This window comes from Morone saxatilis, unplaced genomic scaffold (genome assembly GCF_004916995.1).
Source record: "Morone saxatilis isolate NCDOM2014 unplaced genomic scaffold, NCSU_SB_2.0 Contig15, whole genome shotgun sequence".
NCBI lineage: Eukaryota > Metazoa > Chordata > Actinopteri > Moronidae > Morone > Morone saxatilis.
Genome location: NW_023339707.1, coordinates 20,900,986 through 20,919,729, shown reverse-complemented (window position 1 = coordinate 20,919,729; position 18,744 = coordinate 20,900,986). Strand labels below are relative to the sequence as shown.

At 39.1% G+C, this 18,744-nt stretch overlaps 1 protein-coding gene across 1 annotated transcript; it reads left to right on the top strand.

Annotated features, from left to right (window-relative positions):
* Window positions 1-10,086: 10,086 nt before the first annotated feature.
* On the top strand, window positions 10,087-12,184 carry opn7d (opsin 7, group member d). Its single transcript, XM_035657298.1, has 5 exons — window positions 10,087-10,177; window positions 10,310-10,472; window positions 10,847-10,974; window positions 11,107-11,441; window positions 11,702-12,184. Exons 1-5 carry the CDS (start codon window positions 10,087-10,089, stop codon window positions 12,182-12,184), a joined length of 1,200 nt encoding a protein of 399 aa, XP_035513191.1.
* Window positions 12,185-18,744: the final 6,560 nt, after the last annotated feature.

Genomic DNA, 18,744 nt, shown 5'->3' with positions numbered 1-18,744 from the left:
CTCCCTCTCTCTCGCTATCTCTCTCTCACTCTCCACACAGGTAGGACTGACTTAATCCTCATCATAAAACAGACACATGGCTGAAAATCAGCATAAGTTGCAGCTTGTGCTAAGGTCATTGTTAATAATGCAATAGGATGCAACATGACTTTAAATGGGTATGACAGTTCTTTATTTATAGTATTTTGTAGTGTGTTATTGGTAAATCAAGCATTATTCTGTATTCATAATTATTCTGACAAGATTTTAGTATATGTCAACTATATTAACAGTTAATAAAAACACCATCAAGTTAAGTTAATTTAGTTTAATGGACAACAGAGGATCTTGCTGATCAGTTAATGAATGTGTTGTTTTAGAAACTACTGGGTAGACTTTTAGCAGAATTAGAGTGACAGTTGCTACTTTAAAAAATGTGTTCATCCATAAAAGACGATCATTATTCTACATTCACGTTATTCACTGGCAAGCAGCAGAACAAAAATTTTCAGCAGCGTCAATTAGTCACTATATTCTAGTGGCTCATCGGATTAATACCGTAGCCTAAAGGTTTGTAATCCAGCCTCTGTAAAGGTTGAGGGATGGCCTCTGCTCTCAGTCCACTGCCACTGCTGACCTAATAGATGTATGACTATTTCAGATCAAAGTCAAGTAAGAATATGTATAACAAAATAGCAGTTTTAGGGTATATAGTAACTTACAGAATATATTACCGCCAAAAGTTGGGTTTAGGGCCATGGTAGCCCCAAGCCTCACCAAGATACATTTTTCCACAGACCATACGAGAGATATATGATATTTCTTTGAATAACAGGTGAATATTCTTCCACAACATATATTAGTAGAATATTTTAGGATATGTTCAATAAGTTTCTAACTAAGTTGGGATTCAAGCAGAAGTGAAAAGTAATTATATGAGTTGGGGGGTAAATTAAAGACACTTTAACTTGGACAAATTGACCAATGAGTTTAACTGAGTCTCAGTATTGCAGCACCTAATTGAAGTGTTCCCAAAGTCTGATTAAGCTGTTCATTCTGTTTTGTTCATTTATACCTTGGACTCAATCATGAAACAAGACACAGGGCCCTATTTTAATCACACGGCAGCAAGCACTCAGTGATAGGTCCGGGAGAAAACACTATGTTGACGTGTTATTTTTGGTTCACGTACGAGCAGCAGCACAAAATGCATAAGGACTGGGTGAAGGTGTCATCTGCATGTAATTTAATCAAGTTAAACGAAGTGGACAGGCGTGCGTACTACCTTCACTCAGAGGCTGCTGGCTTATTAACGAACCTGTCCTGCTGCCTTCAGACGACTGCAGGGATTTAATAAACTGAAGGAGAAGGTTTTCATGCACTATGAAGCAACTGTGGAAAACAGATACTGTGAGGATCACCTGTGTTAGAGAAATGCAGACTGCTTTCACCACATTAAACATTCTTTTTATTTTTTGATGCCGATTTAATTATAATAATTCATGTGTTTTTTGAGCATCATCCTATTGTTACTGTGCCTTTGCTCCAAGTATTTAGTTCTATTAGTAGCTCTTGTTGACAAAATCATCAGGTTAGCAGCAGATCGCCACTGCGAGAGTCCTGCTGCAGAATGTAAAAAAATTAACTTAGTGACATCCACCGTCTCTTTATGATCTGATGGAAAGTGATTTCACTTATGTTCAACATGATCTCTCATAATTTCCTCTCGTTCTGATCATTTCCTGCTTTCTGTCATCTCCAATAAGTCATGAAGGGACTTCATACTGCAGGGAACCACTGGCTGTGACACTAAGTTCATCTAAACGTGTCAGAGCAAGCAGCCTGAGAAGGACCAGGACCCTGCGCAGAGGTATTAATATGACAGCACTGCTCTTTGCAGCTTTCTGACAGCCCTGCAGCAACAAGCACAGCTCAGCAAGTGAGCCCACGCTCCCTTAAGCAGCTTTCCATGACTGTCAGTCTGGGAGCAGCGCTGCTTCCAGCAAACTGCATGGGTGGGTTTGATAAAGTAGGGTGACACAGTGCTTCAGGTGCTGTTCAAATGCTCCCTAACAGGACTGGATTTACTGTGTGACAGAGGATGACACTTTATAGTGGCTTTAAGTGGCTAGCACATTCATTTTGGACCCTTGAAGTAGAATCACCGAGAAATCTCATTCCACTTGCAAATTAAGCACCAAACATTTTGTAATTCTCAATGCCTACTAACATAATCGGGAATTACCGGTAGCCCAGTGGCAACAGGCATTCACCGAGCACAATCATAAACTGTCGGTGCAGATTCATTTCTTCACTGTGAGCTATTAGGACCGTGATCAAAGATGGCCTAATATCATAGTCACACGATTAGGAATTACAATCATACTTTTCTCACTCTAGCTTTTAGCTTAAATTACCACTTCACAGGCACATCATAAAATATTAATATTCTATTAAAATCACAGTCTATTTTATATTCAGTGAGAAAATCCTTCAAATGTTAAATAGTGATGCAAAATCCAGCTTGACACTGATCATCCCAACGGCTATAAATTTTATATGTCAACAGCCAATTTTCCCTCCTCCAGGTTCTGATTATCGCCATTACAATCGCTAATCAAGTGCTTTGTCTATACATGCAGGTGTACACAAACACACACACACTGTTGCTCATAGGTGCAGGAATGAGCAGGTGTGTGTGAGTTAACGGTGGAGGCAAAAGTAAAGAACCGAGCCGAAAGAAGCAGGAGAAACAAGGTACGAGAATGCGGGCGAAAGCCAGCACAGACTGCCAGACGCCCCCCCCCCCCCCCCCCCCTCTCTCTCTCTCTCTGGCTGACCTGCCGTCACTGTGGGCTTTTTCGTTCTACATCAGTGGGGCTCAATGCATCTCCACAATGATGATGACTGCTGTGTGAGAGAGTGAGCGCGCGTCCACCTGGCGGGATGTGCGTAAGTGTGTGTCATTGAAGAGGAGGAGAATACGTTAACCGGACTCTGAGTGAGTGTGAGCCTGAAACAGATCCAGGTTTACTGTCTCTGTCTGTCCTTCCTGTCTGTCTCCCTGTCGGTGGCTGGCCAGGCTCCTCTCCTCTGTGTCCTCCTCTCTACCTGGCCTCCATGAGTTTAACTGAGGACAAGCCATTCCTCCCTGGAAGGTAAGCAGCAGAGCGTTGGGGTGTTTTTTGTCTGTTTCCAGTGCAATACACAGAGAACAGACAATAACAAAGAGCAGGATCATTGATGATGACGCACTTGTTTGATCTTCCAAATTTTGCTGATGTTGTTGTTCTCAGTGTTTGTTAGCGATGGATGAATGGATGAGATATAGAAGCTGACAATACTCTAAAAAGATTCATTCTGTTATTTCTTTTTTTACTTTTATTTTCTGTGGAATGGCTCTGGTAGTTTATTCTGACTCGCAGTGTTTGTTATCTCACAACTCCCCTCTTTAGGATGATAACATCTGGTTGTGCGAAAGGTGTTTTTACTAAAGGACATTCAGTCAAGTTTCCAATACTATTTCAAGGAAGTGAAAACAGATTGTGCTGGCTGTAACGCCGGTGAAATGAAGGCACGGACATCACAGCCAATTTGTGGGATCTCTGGCAGGATTAGTGATAAGATCGCTGATTATTCCTCTCAGCTTTTCTTTATTTTTAAGTCAAAGTTGTAGTTGTCTGCAGCATTTTCCCGTCGACTTGGACTCAGGCAGCTTGCCGTACATTATTTTTCTGTATATGTATGCCCGCATGCATGAGCTGCCCATTGTTGCTTCGTGCACAGACGTGTGTGAGCGACAATTCATTTGTTTGTGACTTCTCACTCAAGCCTCACAAGGGAGAATAAATATGTGTTGACAACGACCGATTATGATGCCACAGTATGATGTCTTTCAATCGGATACAGCGTGATATAAGTGCATGACCTTCAACTGAGGATCAGAGTCAGAGGCAAATAACAAATAAAACAGCTGTCTGAGGAAAGACATTAACCCACCATTGACACAGAAATGTTTGCTTTCTCACACTCAATCAGACTGTGGTTATGTAATGTGTTTGTGTCATGAAGGGGAAGCAGTTGTGGTAGAGTGATGATGACTTACTAGGGTGGCAGAATACTTATTTATTTATTTTGCATTCTTTGCGGCTGCTGTCCTTCCCGTAGGCATTACCATTACAGATATTTTATAGTGGGACTGGGCGATATATAGATAAATATTATTAAAAATAATACCTCAGATTTTTTCACACTATATCTGATTTACAATTTTAAACAAACAACTAAAGACACCCCATCTGTAATGTCTTTTCACTGGGGCCCTTTCTTCTCATATGGGATACTGTAGGAAAATTATTCTACACGCTTTGTGTAGATGAGCAGCTGTATATCCCCACATTATAACATGTGTTTTTGCATTGTTTTAAAAATTCAAATCAAACAATTTAATCGATGTATCACCCACCTCTACGTTAAAGCATCTTATATTAGGAATTCTGATTGTTTATTGTGCACCCAAGTATGAAAAGTAATCCAAATGGGACAAATGACCAGCATTTGTATTGTTTGTTTTCATGCAGACCTTTCATGATAAACTGACTCTGTACCAACAGGATAATAAGAGTCTTTGTTCTGTGAAACCAAATCTTTGCCGCCGCTGCCCTAAGATCAAATCCTCCTCTATCTCCCCTTCTTTGTTATGCTTGCTCCTATCTCACTGGCTACAGAAAGACAAAACTAGAATGACTGCCCTGCAGTTATATGCCTCCACCAACCAGTCGAGTAGCAGTTAACATCCATGTTTGTCCTGACTTATATAATATATGTAGTTAAGACTTTGAAGGAATTGAATAAACAATATTAAGTGTACTTTTTTGGCTAAATGAGTAGTAGAGTATAGCTGCACTAAATGTGGGGCTCATGGCATTTTGCAAAGCCTCTCTATGAGCTGTGTGTGGACTGTATGTGAGCACTCACTAACCAACAAGGTCAGGATTAGCTGCAGGCGTGCGCCAATAGGTTGAAAAGGCAGAATGGATGCGATGGAAAGATGGCCGTACTGTGCAACCTTTAGTCATCGTGTTGTCCTGGTCAACATGTCTGTGAAATCTGGAATTGCCCAATTCATTTGTGAATTATGGTTAAAACCCTATTTTAAGGTTGCAATGACCTTTGATCTTTGAGTCAAAAGTGTCACCAATTTAGTGTCCGACCAATTGTGAAATTTGGTGACAATTTCCCCTTCTGTTGATGAGTCATGGTGTTTTTCCAGAACATTATGATGTCACCAAGAGGTTGAGTCTTGACCTTTTGGATAAAATAGAATAATTGCATCCTATTAAACATCTGTATGAAAATGTGTCAAAATGACCGCAACAATTCCTGAGTTATGACCAAAAACACGTTTGTCGAAAGTAATTTTGAGGTCACTGTCACCTTTGACCTTTTAGTCAAAAGTGGCACCAATTCATTGTCCAATCAATTGTAAAATATGGTCATCAATTTTTGAGTTATGGCCGAGAAAACGTGTTTTGTGAAGTCGCAGTGACCTTGACCTTTGACAACCGAAATCTAATCTAATCATCCTTGAAGTGGACGTTTGTGCCAAATTTGAAGAAATTCTCCAGAGGTGCTCCTGAGATATCATGTTCATGAAAATGGGACGGAAGGGCGGACTGAAGGACAGACGGCTGGGCAGCTCAAAAACATAATGCCATAACGCGACAAAGAAAAAAACTTAGAAAAAATGAAATCTGTAATTAATGATAAATAGTAGTGTCAAGAATACTTGACAAAAATGAGCTAGAATAGTTAAATATTGTACTGCTCATCACAATCATTAGGATTCACTGTTTTATTCATCTGTATCTGAACGTTGTGCCAAGCCATCCAGTAGACGCAGACGCTATTTAACAGGTTAAATGGAGACTTTTATCTGCTGGTGTCTCTGGAGGAAAAGTCAGGGGATCACTAAAGTCACTAGTGTTAATGTTCTGGGTAGGGACCATGAATATCTTTACCAAAGGTTATGGTAATCCATCAGATAATTGACATATTGATATTTCAGTCTGGGCCAAACTGACAAAAATGGATGTCCAAACATACACACCTATATAGTCGTCAGATTCATGGTCAGATTACTATACCGCAATGTTGGGGACCCTAAACACACTATGTTAGGTGCACACTGTATCATGTGATCTTTCTCCACAGTCATTACATAAGATATGTCACAGCATCCCCTGCAAAGTCTGACAGAGTTGCCTCCAGCCATTCCTTGTCATGCTGCTAAAACACAGTGTAAATATTGTACTGTGATGGCATTCACTTGTCACTGTCAGTCACTCTCAGCTGAAGAGGCAGTTACGCATAACAAGGGTGAATACAGTCTACTTCAATCTCACAAAGGTCTCACAAGGCCCTCGGGGATGTGCCGAACAGCATGCTGTGACACACGTGTTGAAATGAAGGTTTGTGTTTGAATATCGCATAATGCAGTGAATCACAAGCTTAATGAAATACTTAGAGAAAATAGTTTGCACACAAAAGAAAGAAAATCAATCAACTACTGTTTTTTTTAAATCTTTTTCAAGCAAAAAAAGCCACATGTTTGCTAGTTAAAGCTAAAAATAAAGAAAAGATTTGCTGCTTTTCTTTGTCATTTATGATAGTAAATTAAATGTAAAATCTGGAGACGTGAGACAATGAGACATTTTTACTTTTTTTACCATTCAGAGACAAAAAGAAGAGATTAACTGATTAGTAGACAAAATAAACAGCAGATGAATCAACAATGAAAATAATCCTTACTCGCAGTCCTAATGTGGATATTTGTATCTGTAACTGTGCCATAAAACAAGCTCTACACTGGAAATTCTTAGATAACTTGGCCACAAAAGTAAAATAGCCAAACAACAAATGTAATTGCATGTTTTAAATAGACTAAAACTAGTAGCTGAACAGCTTTTTTTAAGAAATAATCCAAAGACATCCAAAATGCAGCAATGAAAATAGTGTAAATGCATAAAAGGACAGGGCAGGTCAATCAACCCAAGCATACACGATACAATGTGACACTTTAAAATCAGAAACACAAATATTTCATGATTCATAATGTCACAGAGGCACAAACGCTGAGGGCCGAGTGTGAATCTAACATAACAAAGCTAATGCCCAGATAAAATCACCAATACCAGTGCCATCCTTATATGTACATCATGAAAGTGAAATTGTGGGCTGAAGGAAAGGAAATGTCAAGTAATGATATAAGAACCCTTAATATTAAACAGTCTGGATTAACTCGGCTTTCATTGTAGCAACACATATTTACGCTCACAGAGTAGGAACCGCACGAGTTTTACAAGTACTCATTAAATTCGAGGGTCAGATTTAAACACAAATCAAAGATTGAGATATGCAACTGGCTGCCAATCTCTAGGAAACCATGCAGACACACTGACATTGTAATTGTCACCTCTCATGAGCTCATGCATGTAGTCTCTTTGCTGTTGCACTCAGACACCCTGACACACCTGTCAGCCTTTAAGTGGCTGCTTATCACCTCTGACCACGGCCATCTAAATGCTACGAGTGACAGCCTTGGTTTAAATGGCGTCACACGAATCTCCCAATTTTGATGACATGCAGCAGGGAAACAAACTTAGTGATTGCTTGTCATGGCTGACAGCAGCGGTAAACTGCAGATGCATTTCATATCTTTTCCTCAGTAAATTACACAGTCGAAAATGTCTTCACAGAGACGGGCGGGCAAGAATGGGGTGCAAATGGGCATCTAAAATGAAAACATGGTGTACATAAGCCAGGTCAGCTGGCGATATATGGTTTACCCGTCACTCCATCATCTAGAGGTCAACGTCCCTGTTCCTGTCCTAAAGGCGCCCAATTAATCACAGCTGAACAGAAGAGTTATTCAGCCAGGCTCAGAGACATGATAACAGTAGTGTCACAGCTCAGTCTCAAAATACTCAATCTGTCACAGCAGACCAAAGGCACAGTTCAGCTGGTTAAGCTCTTCCCGGCTCTTGCTGTCCACCTCCTCCCTCTCGCTTTCACGCTCACGTGGCTAAGGGTCGTCTTGGTTTTGTTCCTCTGGTTACATAAGCACGTTCACATACAGAGTTCAGCTCTAGAAATGTATTTGATAGTAATGTCACATATACAGTGTGCTTGTTATTCCTCACTTTAAGGCATTCATGTGTTTAATCAAACCACACAGATTCAACTCCACACTGCTTTCTAAGTTATGAAGTATGGGGGTTTGTTAAAAAAAAGAAATCAAAGGGAAATACTGCTTATTCAGGCTTGGTAGAGGCGCTGGAGCTTAAAGGCCAGCACACTTGAGAGAAAAGCATCCGTGCACTCAGATCTGTGCAAAAGTTGTTCTGATTAATGCAAGCTTTAAATCCTCCAGACGTGACAGGTTCTGTCCGAGAGCTCGCATGAGATAAAACATCTTTTGCAGACGCTGTGCAGACGTTTCTCTCTCAAAGACTTCTTACACTGGACAGTTATCACCCAGGAAACACGCACACCCATAAATTGTCTTATGAAAAAGTATTGTCTTTTTTGCATAATTTAATTACACTGTTCAGACCAAAAGAAATCAGGGCTGATAATTTATTATTGCATAAAATCTGAGAGAAGGAGGTACTCGCTGGGTCCAATCAATCGTTACTGACATTTACGAATGCAAAATATACTGCTGCTATAAACCTAAATGAAAAAAACAATGCAGTCTAGTCAGTTTTAGTTCCTGCTGAGACTGTTTTAGAAAGGTGTTGATTTAACTCATTTTGGAGGCTGCAGTTTGTTGTGCTGTTGAATTATATTGACAGTGTTTCTTTTATGTTGTCAACCAGATTTCATTTCAATGGGGGTGAAATACTACCTCCAAAATCATCATACAGTTGAACCAATACCTCTCGCAAAACATGTGTTATATATCGGCCATTGGCTGCCCTGCTCTCTAACTACTGACATTGGCCATTGAAAGACACACATCGAGGACTAGTTAATATGTTTTATTGATAACAGAGTCCTGTGGAGTTCTTGGATTTGAGTGGCACTAAAACTGGTCATAAGTACTTACTCTGCTGAGTCTCCTCCACTCAGACTGACTGGACATTTCGTCATTGACTGGCGTGCTGACTTGCATAGTAATGAAGCCTCATTCTTTATCCTGTGTGATTGCCTAAGTCCTTGAGTCAATGTTGCCTCTGCATCATCTATGAAAGCACTCCAAGTATTGCTCCAGAATCGTCCCTGCATGCATTTTATTTTCCATTCTCCTATCAAGCAAAGTGACGTCCTGAATAGCAATCATCATCTTGTTTGCAGATGTATGAGCAAGAAGATAGTGATTGTCTAGAGAGTCTTAAGAGTCTGGCTCACAACAAGGCGCATGAGTGCCTCAACTGATGCTGAGAAGACACTTAACATTCTTCTAACAATCTATTAGGTTAATTTATTTGCTCTCAGTCATGGCAGAATGAACACTGCACTGCTCATCATGTAACTATTCTATCACTTCATGTGTCTGTATTAAATTTGCGTGTGTGCATGCATAATGTGTAAAAATGTGTCAGCTGGGACAATATTGCAATCTTTTTTCAAGCAAATCTGAGCGCATTTTTATCTATCTGATTTGTTTTGTTCTCTAGCTCTCAATCTCTCATCCCATACTCCTGTTGTAAATCCTGAAAGGCAAAGTCTTTCTAATTCTTCTACGAACTGTCCCCATATTTTGCACAGGATTATTTTTAAATTATTATTTAAAAGATAAAAGGTTTTTCATCGGTTTCTACATTTAGTCCTGTAGGCTGGAAGTAGTGTGCAATAAAGACAGTAAAAAAGCACAGCTCACACAAAAGGCATTAGAGACAAAACTGGAGAAATGTTTATCTGGTTTAAATACTGAGACCCGGCTGTGAAGAAACAGCTTTTCCTGCGGTTATTAAACACTCTTTCAACAGCATTGTGAGCCAAGGCTACAACAACATCAGTGGAGCATTGAGTTTAAATAAATTATTCACTCATTGCATTATTCACAATTAACTTGTGTGTGTGCTAATGTTAACAACATTTCAGATGGGAAATGCTTCAGACACATCTGCTGTGTTTGCCTCCACCATCTCCAAGGAGCATGACATACTCATGGGCGCAATCTACAGCGCATTTTGTAAGTCCACACAACAAGTAAATCTCTCTGCTGTGTTGATCTGTCACTCACTTCATGCATGCACAACAAATCCCCACAGGGACACAATCTCTAGCCCAGCACAATCTCTCCCTTTCTTTTTCTTTTTTACAGGTGTAATGTCCCTCATAGGCAACTGCATTCTGCTACTTGTTGCATATCACAAGCGGTCGACCTTGAAGCCAGCTGAGTTCTTCATCATCAATCTCTCCATCAGTGACCTTGGGATGACGCTCTCTTTATTCCCACTGGCAATACCATCAACCTTTTCACACAGGTATCTTATATTGCCCTATCTTATCTGCCTATTTCATTTCTCCTATCTTGAGAAACAACTAATTCATTTTGCAGTGGAGATTTAATTGACTGTAAACAGCAACTGCTGACAGAAATCTGTAACTATTTAATTAATTCATTAATTATTTAAATTATTTTTCTAGAAAACATCCCCTGGTTCTCACTTATATCACTGTAAATCAAATATCTTTGGGTTCTGGTAAACAACAGCAATTGGAAGAAGTCAGTCTGGGCTTTAGGACATTGATTAATCAAGATGACAATTAGCAGATTAACTGATAATGAAAATTATGATTAGTCGCAGCCCAAGGAGTCTCCATCACATGTCCCTGTTCTCCTTGTCTGTGTTCACAGGTGGCTGTTTGGAGAAATCACCTGTCAGATCTATGCTATGTGTGGAGTACTGTTTGGTCTATGCAGCCTGACCAACCTCACAGCCCTCTCCTTAGTGTGCTGCCTCAAGGTCTCCTTCCCTAACCACGGTGAGGGGATAATAAACTATTATGAGCATGATGTTTACAACACTACAAATTTTTATCACAAACCTGAACAGCATGAGGAAATAAAATGACGACAATAACTGCAGTCTTTTTTTCTATCTCTTGTCTGATCAGGTAACAAGTTCTCCTCGTCACATGCCCGCCTCCTGGTGGCTGGAGTGTGGTGTTATGCATCTGTGTTTGCTGTAGGGCCCTTGGCACACTGGGGACATTACAGTCCTGAACCTTACGGCACAGCCTGCTGCATTGACTGGCATGCACCCAACCACGAGCTTTCAGCTTTGTCTTACATCATCTGCCTTTTCGTCTTTTGCTATGCACTGCCCTGCACCATCATCTTCCTCTCCTACACTTTCATTCTGCTGACAGTGCGGGGGTCACGTCAGGCCGTGCAGCAGCATGTGTCACCACAGACCAAGACCACCAATGCACACGCTCTCATTGTCAAGGTCAGACAGACTTCAGCGACACTTAACTTTGCAGTTAACAGGATTTGAGTAGGATATGAGCCAGTAAATGATTCCAAGTTTATAAAAATGCTTTGCTGATTGCTTTATTGTAGAATCTTCTCATGCATACGTAGCTACCTCTTTGTATATCTATACATTTTATGTTTGATACTTTGCCACTGCTATAACACTAAATAAATCTTCTGCATGTCATGTTTTGTGCAGTGTGTGTGTATCATGTGTATGTTTCTCCTCCACAGCTGTCAGTAGCAGTATGTATAGGCTTCCTGGGTGCCTGGAGCCCATATGCTGCTGTGGCCATGTGGGCTGCTTTCGGAGACGCCACGCAGGTTCCTCCGGACGCATTCGCCCTCGCCGCCGTGTTTGCCAAGTCGTCCACTATCTACAATCCTATGGTCTACCTGTTGTGTAAGCCTAATTTTCGCGAGTGTCTCTACAGAGACACGTCTATGTTACGACAGAGGATCTACAGGGGAAGTCCACAGTCAGACCCAAAAGAACGCTTCGGCTCCACCTCACAGCGCAACAAGGACATGAGCATCTCCACACGCTTCTCAAATGGACAGCAGGAGAGCTATGGGGCGTGTCAGCACTGCACTGAGAATGCAGCACCGTGTCATGTGCCCACACCCCAAAGGACTGCCTGCATCCTGACTGGATCCACCTACAAAGAGGTGACAGTTAGCCGGCTCTCAGCCAAACCACAGGCTGATTTACTCTAGGGGTACAACCTCCTCCTATCGTGAAAGCAAACAAGACAGGACAGGTGCTCAAAAAGACAGAGAGATTGCTGGGTATGGACAACAAAACAACAAAGGGCATGCACAAGTTATAATGAGTGTGTGTCATCAAGACTTTATAGCATGACAACAGCACAGTCCTGCAAGGACCTTGGACAGCATCCCTCGTGAAAGTCACTCGTAAATGACCCCTTCATTATGAAAAGATTTGAGAAAATTTGTCACAGAAACGTACAGTTGCAATGTCTTGATGCTTACTATGGTGACAGCTTGTTTCATTTTAATTAACAGTAATTGAAGCGGGCTCTGAAGGAGCAGAAAATTAGACAAGAGAACTCCTGCTGGTTTCGAGGTTACAAATGTGTGACATTTTAAAGCAGCTCATCATCTTCATCTTGTGGAGAGCAGGAACATACTTTCAATGTGAGGATAATGGCAATATGAGAAACAAGATACGTGGAATCATTGTAAAGGATTGTAAAGGAGATAAAGAAATTGTTTACGGTCCTTAGTGTGATAGCAAGACTGCACAGGTTTATGTCTAACCAGTTAACATCAAGCTCTGTTTAGGTTTTGACACATAAAGGACATGTGTAAATGTATGTATGCTGACATCGGGCGGTGAAGATGATAAAGTGGTACTCAACCCAAAATGATCGAGTATTCACCCCCTGTAGACTTTAATGTTTGTACTGACATTTTGTCCTTGTCACCATTGAGATCTATTATAACAGAGACACAAACTCAAACTGACAGCTGCTGTTTTCTGTGAGGAATCAAACAAGCAAACTATTAGCAGCCACTTCAAGCCAACAGGGGCCAAGTATCTGATGCTAAAAACACAGATTTAGCTGGAGTATCAATTTAGTGAAGAGGCCTATACTTGATGAGACTCTACGGTGCCCTGTTGCCTGCGGTCACTGACAAAAATGGGACTAGAAGTCAATTTCACCTCACGTTTAGTCATTTATTTTGACAGAAAAAAAAAAATAAATTTAGTGAAAAGCTACAGAGACCCAAAATATATATGTTGATGGCAGGTTTGTTATATCAAGCACTCAAAATTATACTGCGTTTGCACAAGATACAATTAATCCCCACGTTTTGAAATAAAGTTGGCACTCCTCCAAAACCTCAATGTGCCAGACAATTGTAGCTTATGCCAACTTTTTGCCCTGAAGGTAAATCAGGGCTGGTTAAAGGCAATGCAAGTATTAGAGCAAAGGTCCAAGATTAATGCATGAACATGATCAACTTAGAATCAGGGAGTCACTGAATGTTTTAGAAAGGTTTTGATAAAATATATAAACAGTCTAGCTAACGATGTTGCTGAATGAACTGCCTCTTTAAAAGCATTTTGAGTCCTCTGTGTAGTAAACAATATATTGTTTCTCTGTATGGCCACTTCAGGGCTCAGTAAAAACCAAACTCAAGTCGCTCTCTTTCTTTTAGAGGATTCCTTAACTCTTATGTTGGTCCTCCAACACATCCCATTAGTTATAATCTGTATTTCAGCTTGATTAGGTTACATTAATACTAAAGGGACTCTGCTCTGTAAAGAAAACACAGCACTCACTAACCAGAGTGAAACCTGTAATTTAAGACCATTTTACAGGACTTTTTAAAAACAACTGTCTTTTCATGAAACAAGAGGAACCAGGGGAAGTTCTATTTTTTATACATAGATACTTATTACATATAAATATTTATTCAGTGTCCAGGTAAAAAACAATGGAAAAAAGGAGCCCATAGCAGTGAAAGTTTTTAATTATGTTTTGATTAGCAAAAATTGGCAGAATTGCACACACAGATGTGTCTATAATCTAATGTATATTCGATTATAGGTGCTCTTATTTTTGTTGTCTACTCCTGATTTTCTCATGCTAATTTTTGCACATTTATTGTAAAAAATCAGTCAATCAATTAAAATAAATCACTCTTTGGATTTTAATCAGTTATAATAACAACCATGCCTGATCCTGCACGTGTGTATTAAAAGACTGACAATTTGTTTTCCTTAAAAATAACCAAGAACAGGAACAGCACTGTGCTGTATTTAACTCTGCTTTCCCTTTTTAATGTGGTACTGTGCTGTGTGGCTTCATGTATGCATGTAAAGAAAAGCATACTGTATGTGTTGATATCCTTATCAAAAACAATTCTTGTGCAGCCTTATTTATTGAAGAAATAAAAACACTGAATAATCGTTGTGGTTGGATTTTTCTGGAGAAACATGGAAAAGTAGGGATTCAGATTGTTGATGTCATTCACCATATGAGGGAAATACAAAATTACTTGACACTAAGAACTGTAGCGTAACAGATTAAAACACAAGAGCGTTCACACTGAGAAACTTGTTAAGAAACAGTTTTTCTTAACTACAGGAATAAAGAAAAGACGCCTACGTGACTTTTTTCGCCCTCATTTTAATTAACTGCGAGGAAGTGTTGCTTTGGAAACATTAACATTATTCATTAAGTTGAGAGCACCCCAGGTTCAACTTCACTACCAATCTAATTTTCTACAAAGGATCGGATTGACATTATTGGCATCACCTTGGTGTGGTCTGTTTAAAATTCCTGGGTTGATGTGCAACACTTCCAGAGGCTGAAACAAACCTCCACCCACTTTTTAAACAGCATTAGTATCGCAGACAACAGTGCTTGTACTGCTTGCCCTCAAATGCACTCTGCATTTTAGGAGGGAAGTGTCAATGTCAAGTGTCTCAAAAATAGTAATTAGCGTAAACGGCTGCGATATTGTCTTAATTAAAAACAAAATCTATCCACCCATCTAATTATTTGTCTGTTATCTGTTTTTTTAACACTGTGATTAACTACAAGATAAATATCCAGACAATTAATGAGATGTTTAAATAGACTGGACAAGCTTAACCTAGGAAGGCACTCTCTTAGGGATTCATTTAATGGACTGTAATGCTTCCAATTTAGTGCAGCTTATTGTATCTTTGTTTGCCGCTGAGACAGCCTTTTGCAAAGGAGTATTTTTTTCAGCACGCTGACCAAAATCATGATGACAGCAAAGCTACAGCTGGGGGGTTTCCAAACCTTTGAAGATAATACACATGTGCATCCAAAAGCACGTATAAGAAAGCACACTGGACTTTCAATCTTAGAAAGTACAAAAGAGAAATATGTATATCTATACAGCGTATCTGCTGAAGTGATCCACTTCCATCAGAGCTGAACCGAAGTGGAATAAAATGAAAATGAAAGCCCACATGCCAGCAGGGAGCCAAACAAATAAGCATGAAGTTTTTGACTTAGATGCAAAGTAATTTATTTTCCTCCAGTGTAAAAAAAAAAAAAAAAAGGTCTGGAGGATAAGCTTTTCACTCGCAACCAATATAGGCAAGCACTGAGATGTAGCTAGAGGCGGAATTAAAGAAAAAGAACTAATATGGCACATAACTGAAGAAACTGTCGGATTAATGCTATATGGACGCGCATACAGTAGTTGGGTGTTTTTCAAAAGACTTAAACTAAATCTAAAACAATAATTTACCACGCTTATGTGTGAGATTTTTTTTTTTTCTAGAGACAGATGGAAACGTTATAGTTAAGAGGATTATAAATATTACCCAATATGCTGTTTTTTGTAACATAAGCTTTAATTAGGAATCACTTCATAGATAATAACTGCGGAGTTTTAAGGTACAAAACATTGCACCGCGCATCTTTATTCTCATCTGATTTTCGTCTCAACAGTCCCATTCTCACGCACCAATTCTCTTCTCCTCAGTTTCCCTAATACTATGTCTCTAAAACTCTGTCTCTCCCTCTTGAAATCCAGACCATGACTTGCCATACCAGCTGTTCTTGTGCAGCAGCACTACCCCAGGCACCCGGTTAACGCAAAACACAAATTTATTTTGGCATGTTTAATTCTTGGCCTGAGATAGCTTCCTCAGTGGTGACTTGAGGACAATTTTTCTTCTTAAGTTACGTGCAAGTGAGACAAAGAAAGATAAAGAAAGAAAGAGAGAGAAGACAGAGATTAAAAGAGCTTCTCTGTGTTTAATTTTCTTCATCCTACCTCCACTGAGTTGTCCACAGTCATGTCTGACAGGTTCAGGTCCACGTTCAGTCCAACACCCTCCTGTATTAATCGAAATGTAGCTGGTTATGAAAGTGCATTGAAATAAATAATCAAAATGAACTACCAATCTCTTCAACCGCTGACATAACAGTGGTTTTAAATGCTGCGTGTCCTTCCATTAAGGTAGAGCTGAAACAATTAGACAATTAATCAATCAGTCTACTGACAGAAGAATAATCAGAAACTATTTTGATAATCGATGAATTGCTAAAAGGACCAGTGTGTAGAATTTAGTGGTATCTAACGGTGAAGTTGAAACTCTACAGCCAGTGTTTGGTTTGGATACTAAATGTTACACACTGGACCTTTAAATCATTTTTTGTCAAACATTTCTTAGACTCAGTTTCTCAATATATTTGGGTTTTAGAAGTTTTGGTCGGATTAAAAAAGGAATTTGAAGACACTACCTTGGGCTTTAAGAAAGTATTTCTCATTATTTTTTTGACTAAACAATGAATCCATTAAGAAACTAATCTGCCAGTTAATCAGTAAAGAAAATAATCTTTAGTTGCAACTTTACAATAATATTCTGACAATATTTTGGAACAAATAAGTGTCCCATTAATATGCAAAAAATGCAAACCTACTACTAATATTCAATTCATATGAACAGTCTGGTAGTGTTTGTTTCCAACAGTACGGTTTTTATAAAATACATTATATTCTAGCATTGCATACCAATAAGTAATAATATAATATTTCCCAGTTCTTAATAAACAACTGAGGCCTAACTAAATATCTGCACTTTTACCACTATGATTAAATGTTTAGATCTGGCCACCATGTGATTAAATTTACTTTTTACCAGTATGTCAGATTACAAAACAATTTCAGTTTAAGCTCCAAACTTTGCAGGTATGTGAAACTTTCAGATTTGTGTGTTAACCACGGAGCTTTTTCTATATCTTATCTGTGACTGTGTGATAAGTGGTGAAACTTTGCCTGAGTGTGTTTAAGCCTTGCTGTATCCAATGCACTTGATCACTATCTCAGTGAGTGACAATGTGCTTATGCCCTGACGCCCTCTAGTGCATATAAATGGTAAAAACATGAGGAATCTATCAGCCAAACTACTAGATAGCCTACCGGTATTTTGTATTGAAAATATAAATCTACAATTGTGGCCCCAAAATCCATTGTGATAATTTATTGGATTGGGACACCTCACACAAGAAATCGGGGCTGCAACTACTAATTTTTTTTATTATCAATTAATCTGCCAATAATTTTCTCAGTTAACTGATTGTCTTTTCTGTAAAATTCCCATTATAATTTCAATTTAAGGGCAGTTGTGTTTACTTTAATCTCACCTGTAATTCAAAGATATATATAGCCAATATTTTTACTAAAATTATTAATCAATTATCAAAATAGTTATAGATTCATTTTGTTGTTTCATCTGTACAGGTAATTCCCAGCAAAGCTCCACCTATCTTCGACACAGAGGTCTTAACAGCCAGGATACTTAAAAAGACTTGAGTGGGTGTACAGGACCTTTAAGTGACAACCCTGATTACTCCTGCACTCTCAGCCCAGTCTCATGTACATCTCTATTCATTTCATAAACAATACCACGGCTTACTACTTACATTACATATATTTATTATTGACTGCTTTAGGTGAACATTAGAAAGTATTCACCTGCATGAGTGTGAATTTAAACTATTCCTTTGTGGATCTGGCAAAGTGTAAGACTAGCAGCTGTCAGACTTTGAGAAATTAGACATAATCACTTTAACTATAGACCTTCAAAAAGGCTTAGGACACCGTTCATGTGAGCTTGTGGTAAATACCTCAGCAGCTACTCTTATCAGCACGGCTTAAGAGTTATAGTGAGACACTTTAGGAGGGAAAAAGCATGTTAATCTGCAGCAATCTTCAAATTTAAGACAAGCTGGTAATAAATAAGAGAGCCTTGATGGCCCCTTTCTTTTGGTGTCTCAACAGAAACTTTTAGGGTTAATCAGTAATTTCTGGAGAAGTGGGTTTACTCTCATTTTAAAGCAGAACAACCAGCAAAGGATAAACCTCCTGTTATGCACAGTGGCATATTTAACAAAAATGGGTACCAGTAATGTTTGCACAATGTCACTTAACTGTTGCTGCTTGACTTCAGGCAGTAAGGATCATTATTTAATGACAGAATAATCAATACTAGCCCCCAGACTACAGGGTGAGACAACCACATAGGTAGGAAAAAAACTACACATCAGAGAAGATTTAGAAATGTGTATACCCAATACTGACTCCATATACCTGCGTACAACCTGCACTAAACCACCAGGGTTAATAAACATAACCTCCCTCCATTAAAAGGTTTACATGATTGTAAAGTAGCATTAAATAAAGTTTAAAAAAAATATATATTTCTGTTTCAGCACCTCTTCTTCCCCTTGAGATACACATTTATTTATTTATTTATT

Bases quoted from the DNA above. Each gene is read 5' to 3' on its own strand.
- opn7d (XM_035657298.1), top strand. From the start codon at position 10,087: ATGGGAAATGCTTCAGACACATCTGCTGTGTTTGCCTCCACCATCTCC. The intron at 10,178-10,309 runs GTAAGTCCACAC...TCTTTTTTACAG, and splicing joins CGCAATCTACAGCGCATTTT to GTGTAATGTCCCTCATAGGC. The intron at 11,442-11,701 runs GTCAGACAGACT...TCTCCTCCACAG, and splicing joins CACACGCTCTCATTGTCAAG to CTGTCAGTAGCAGTATGTAT.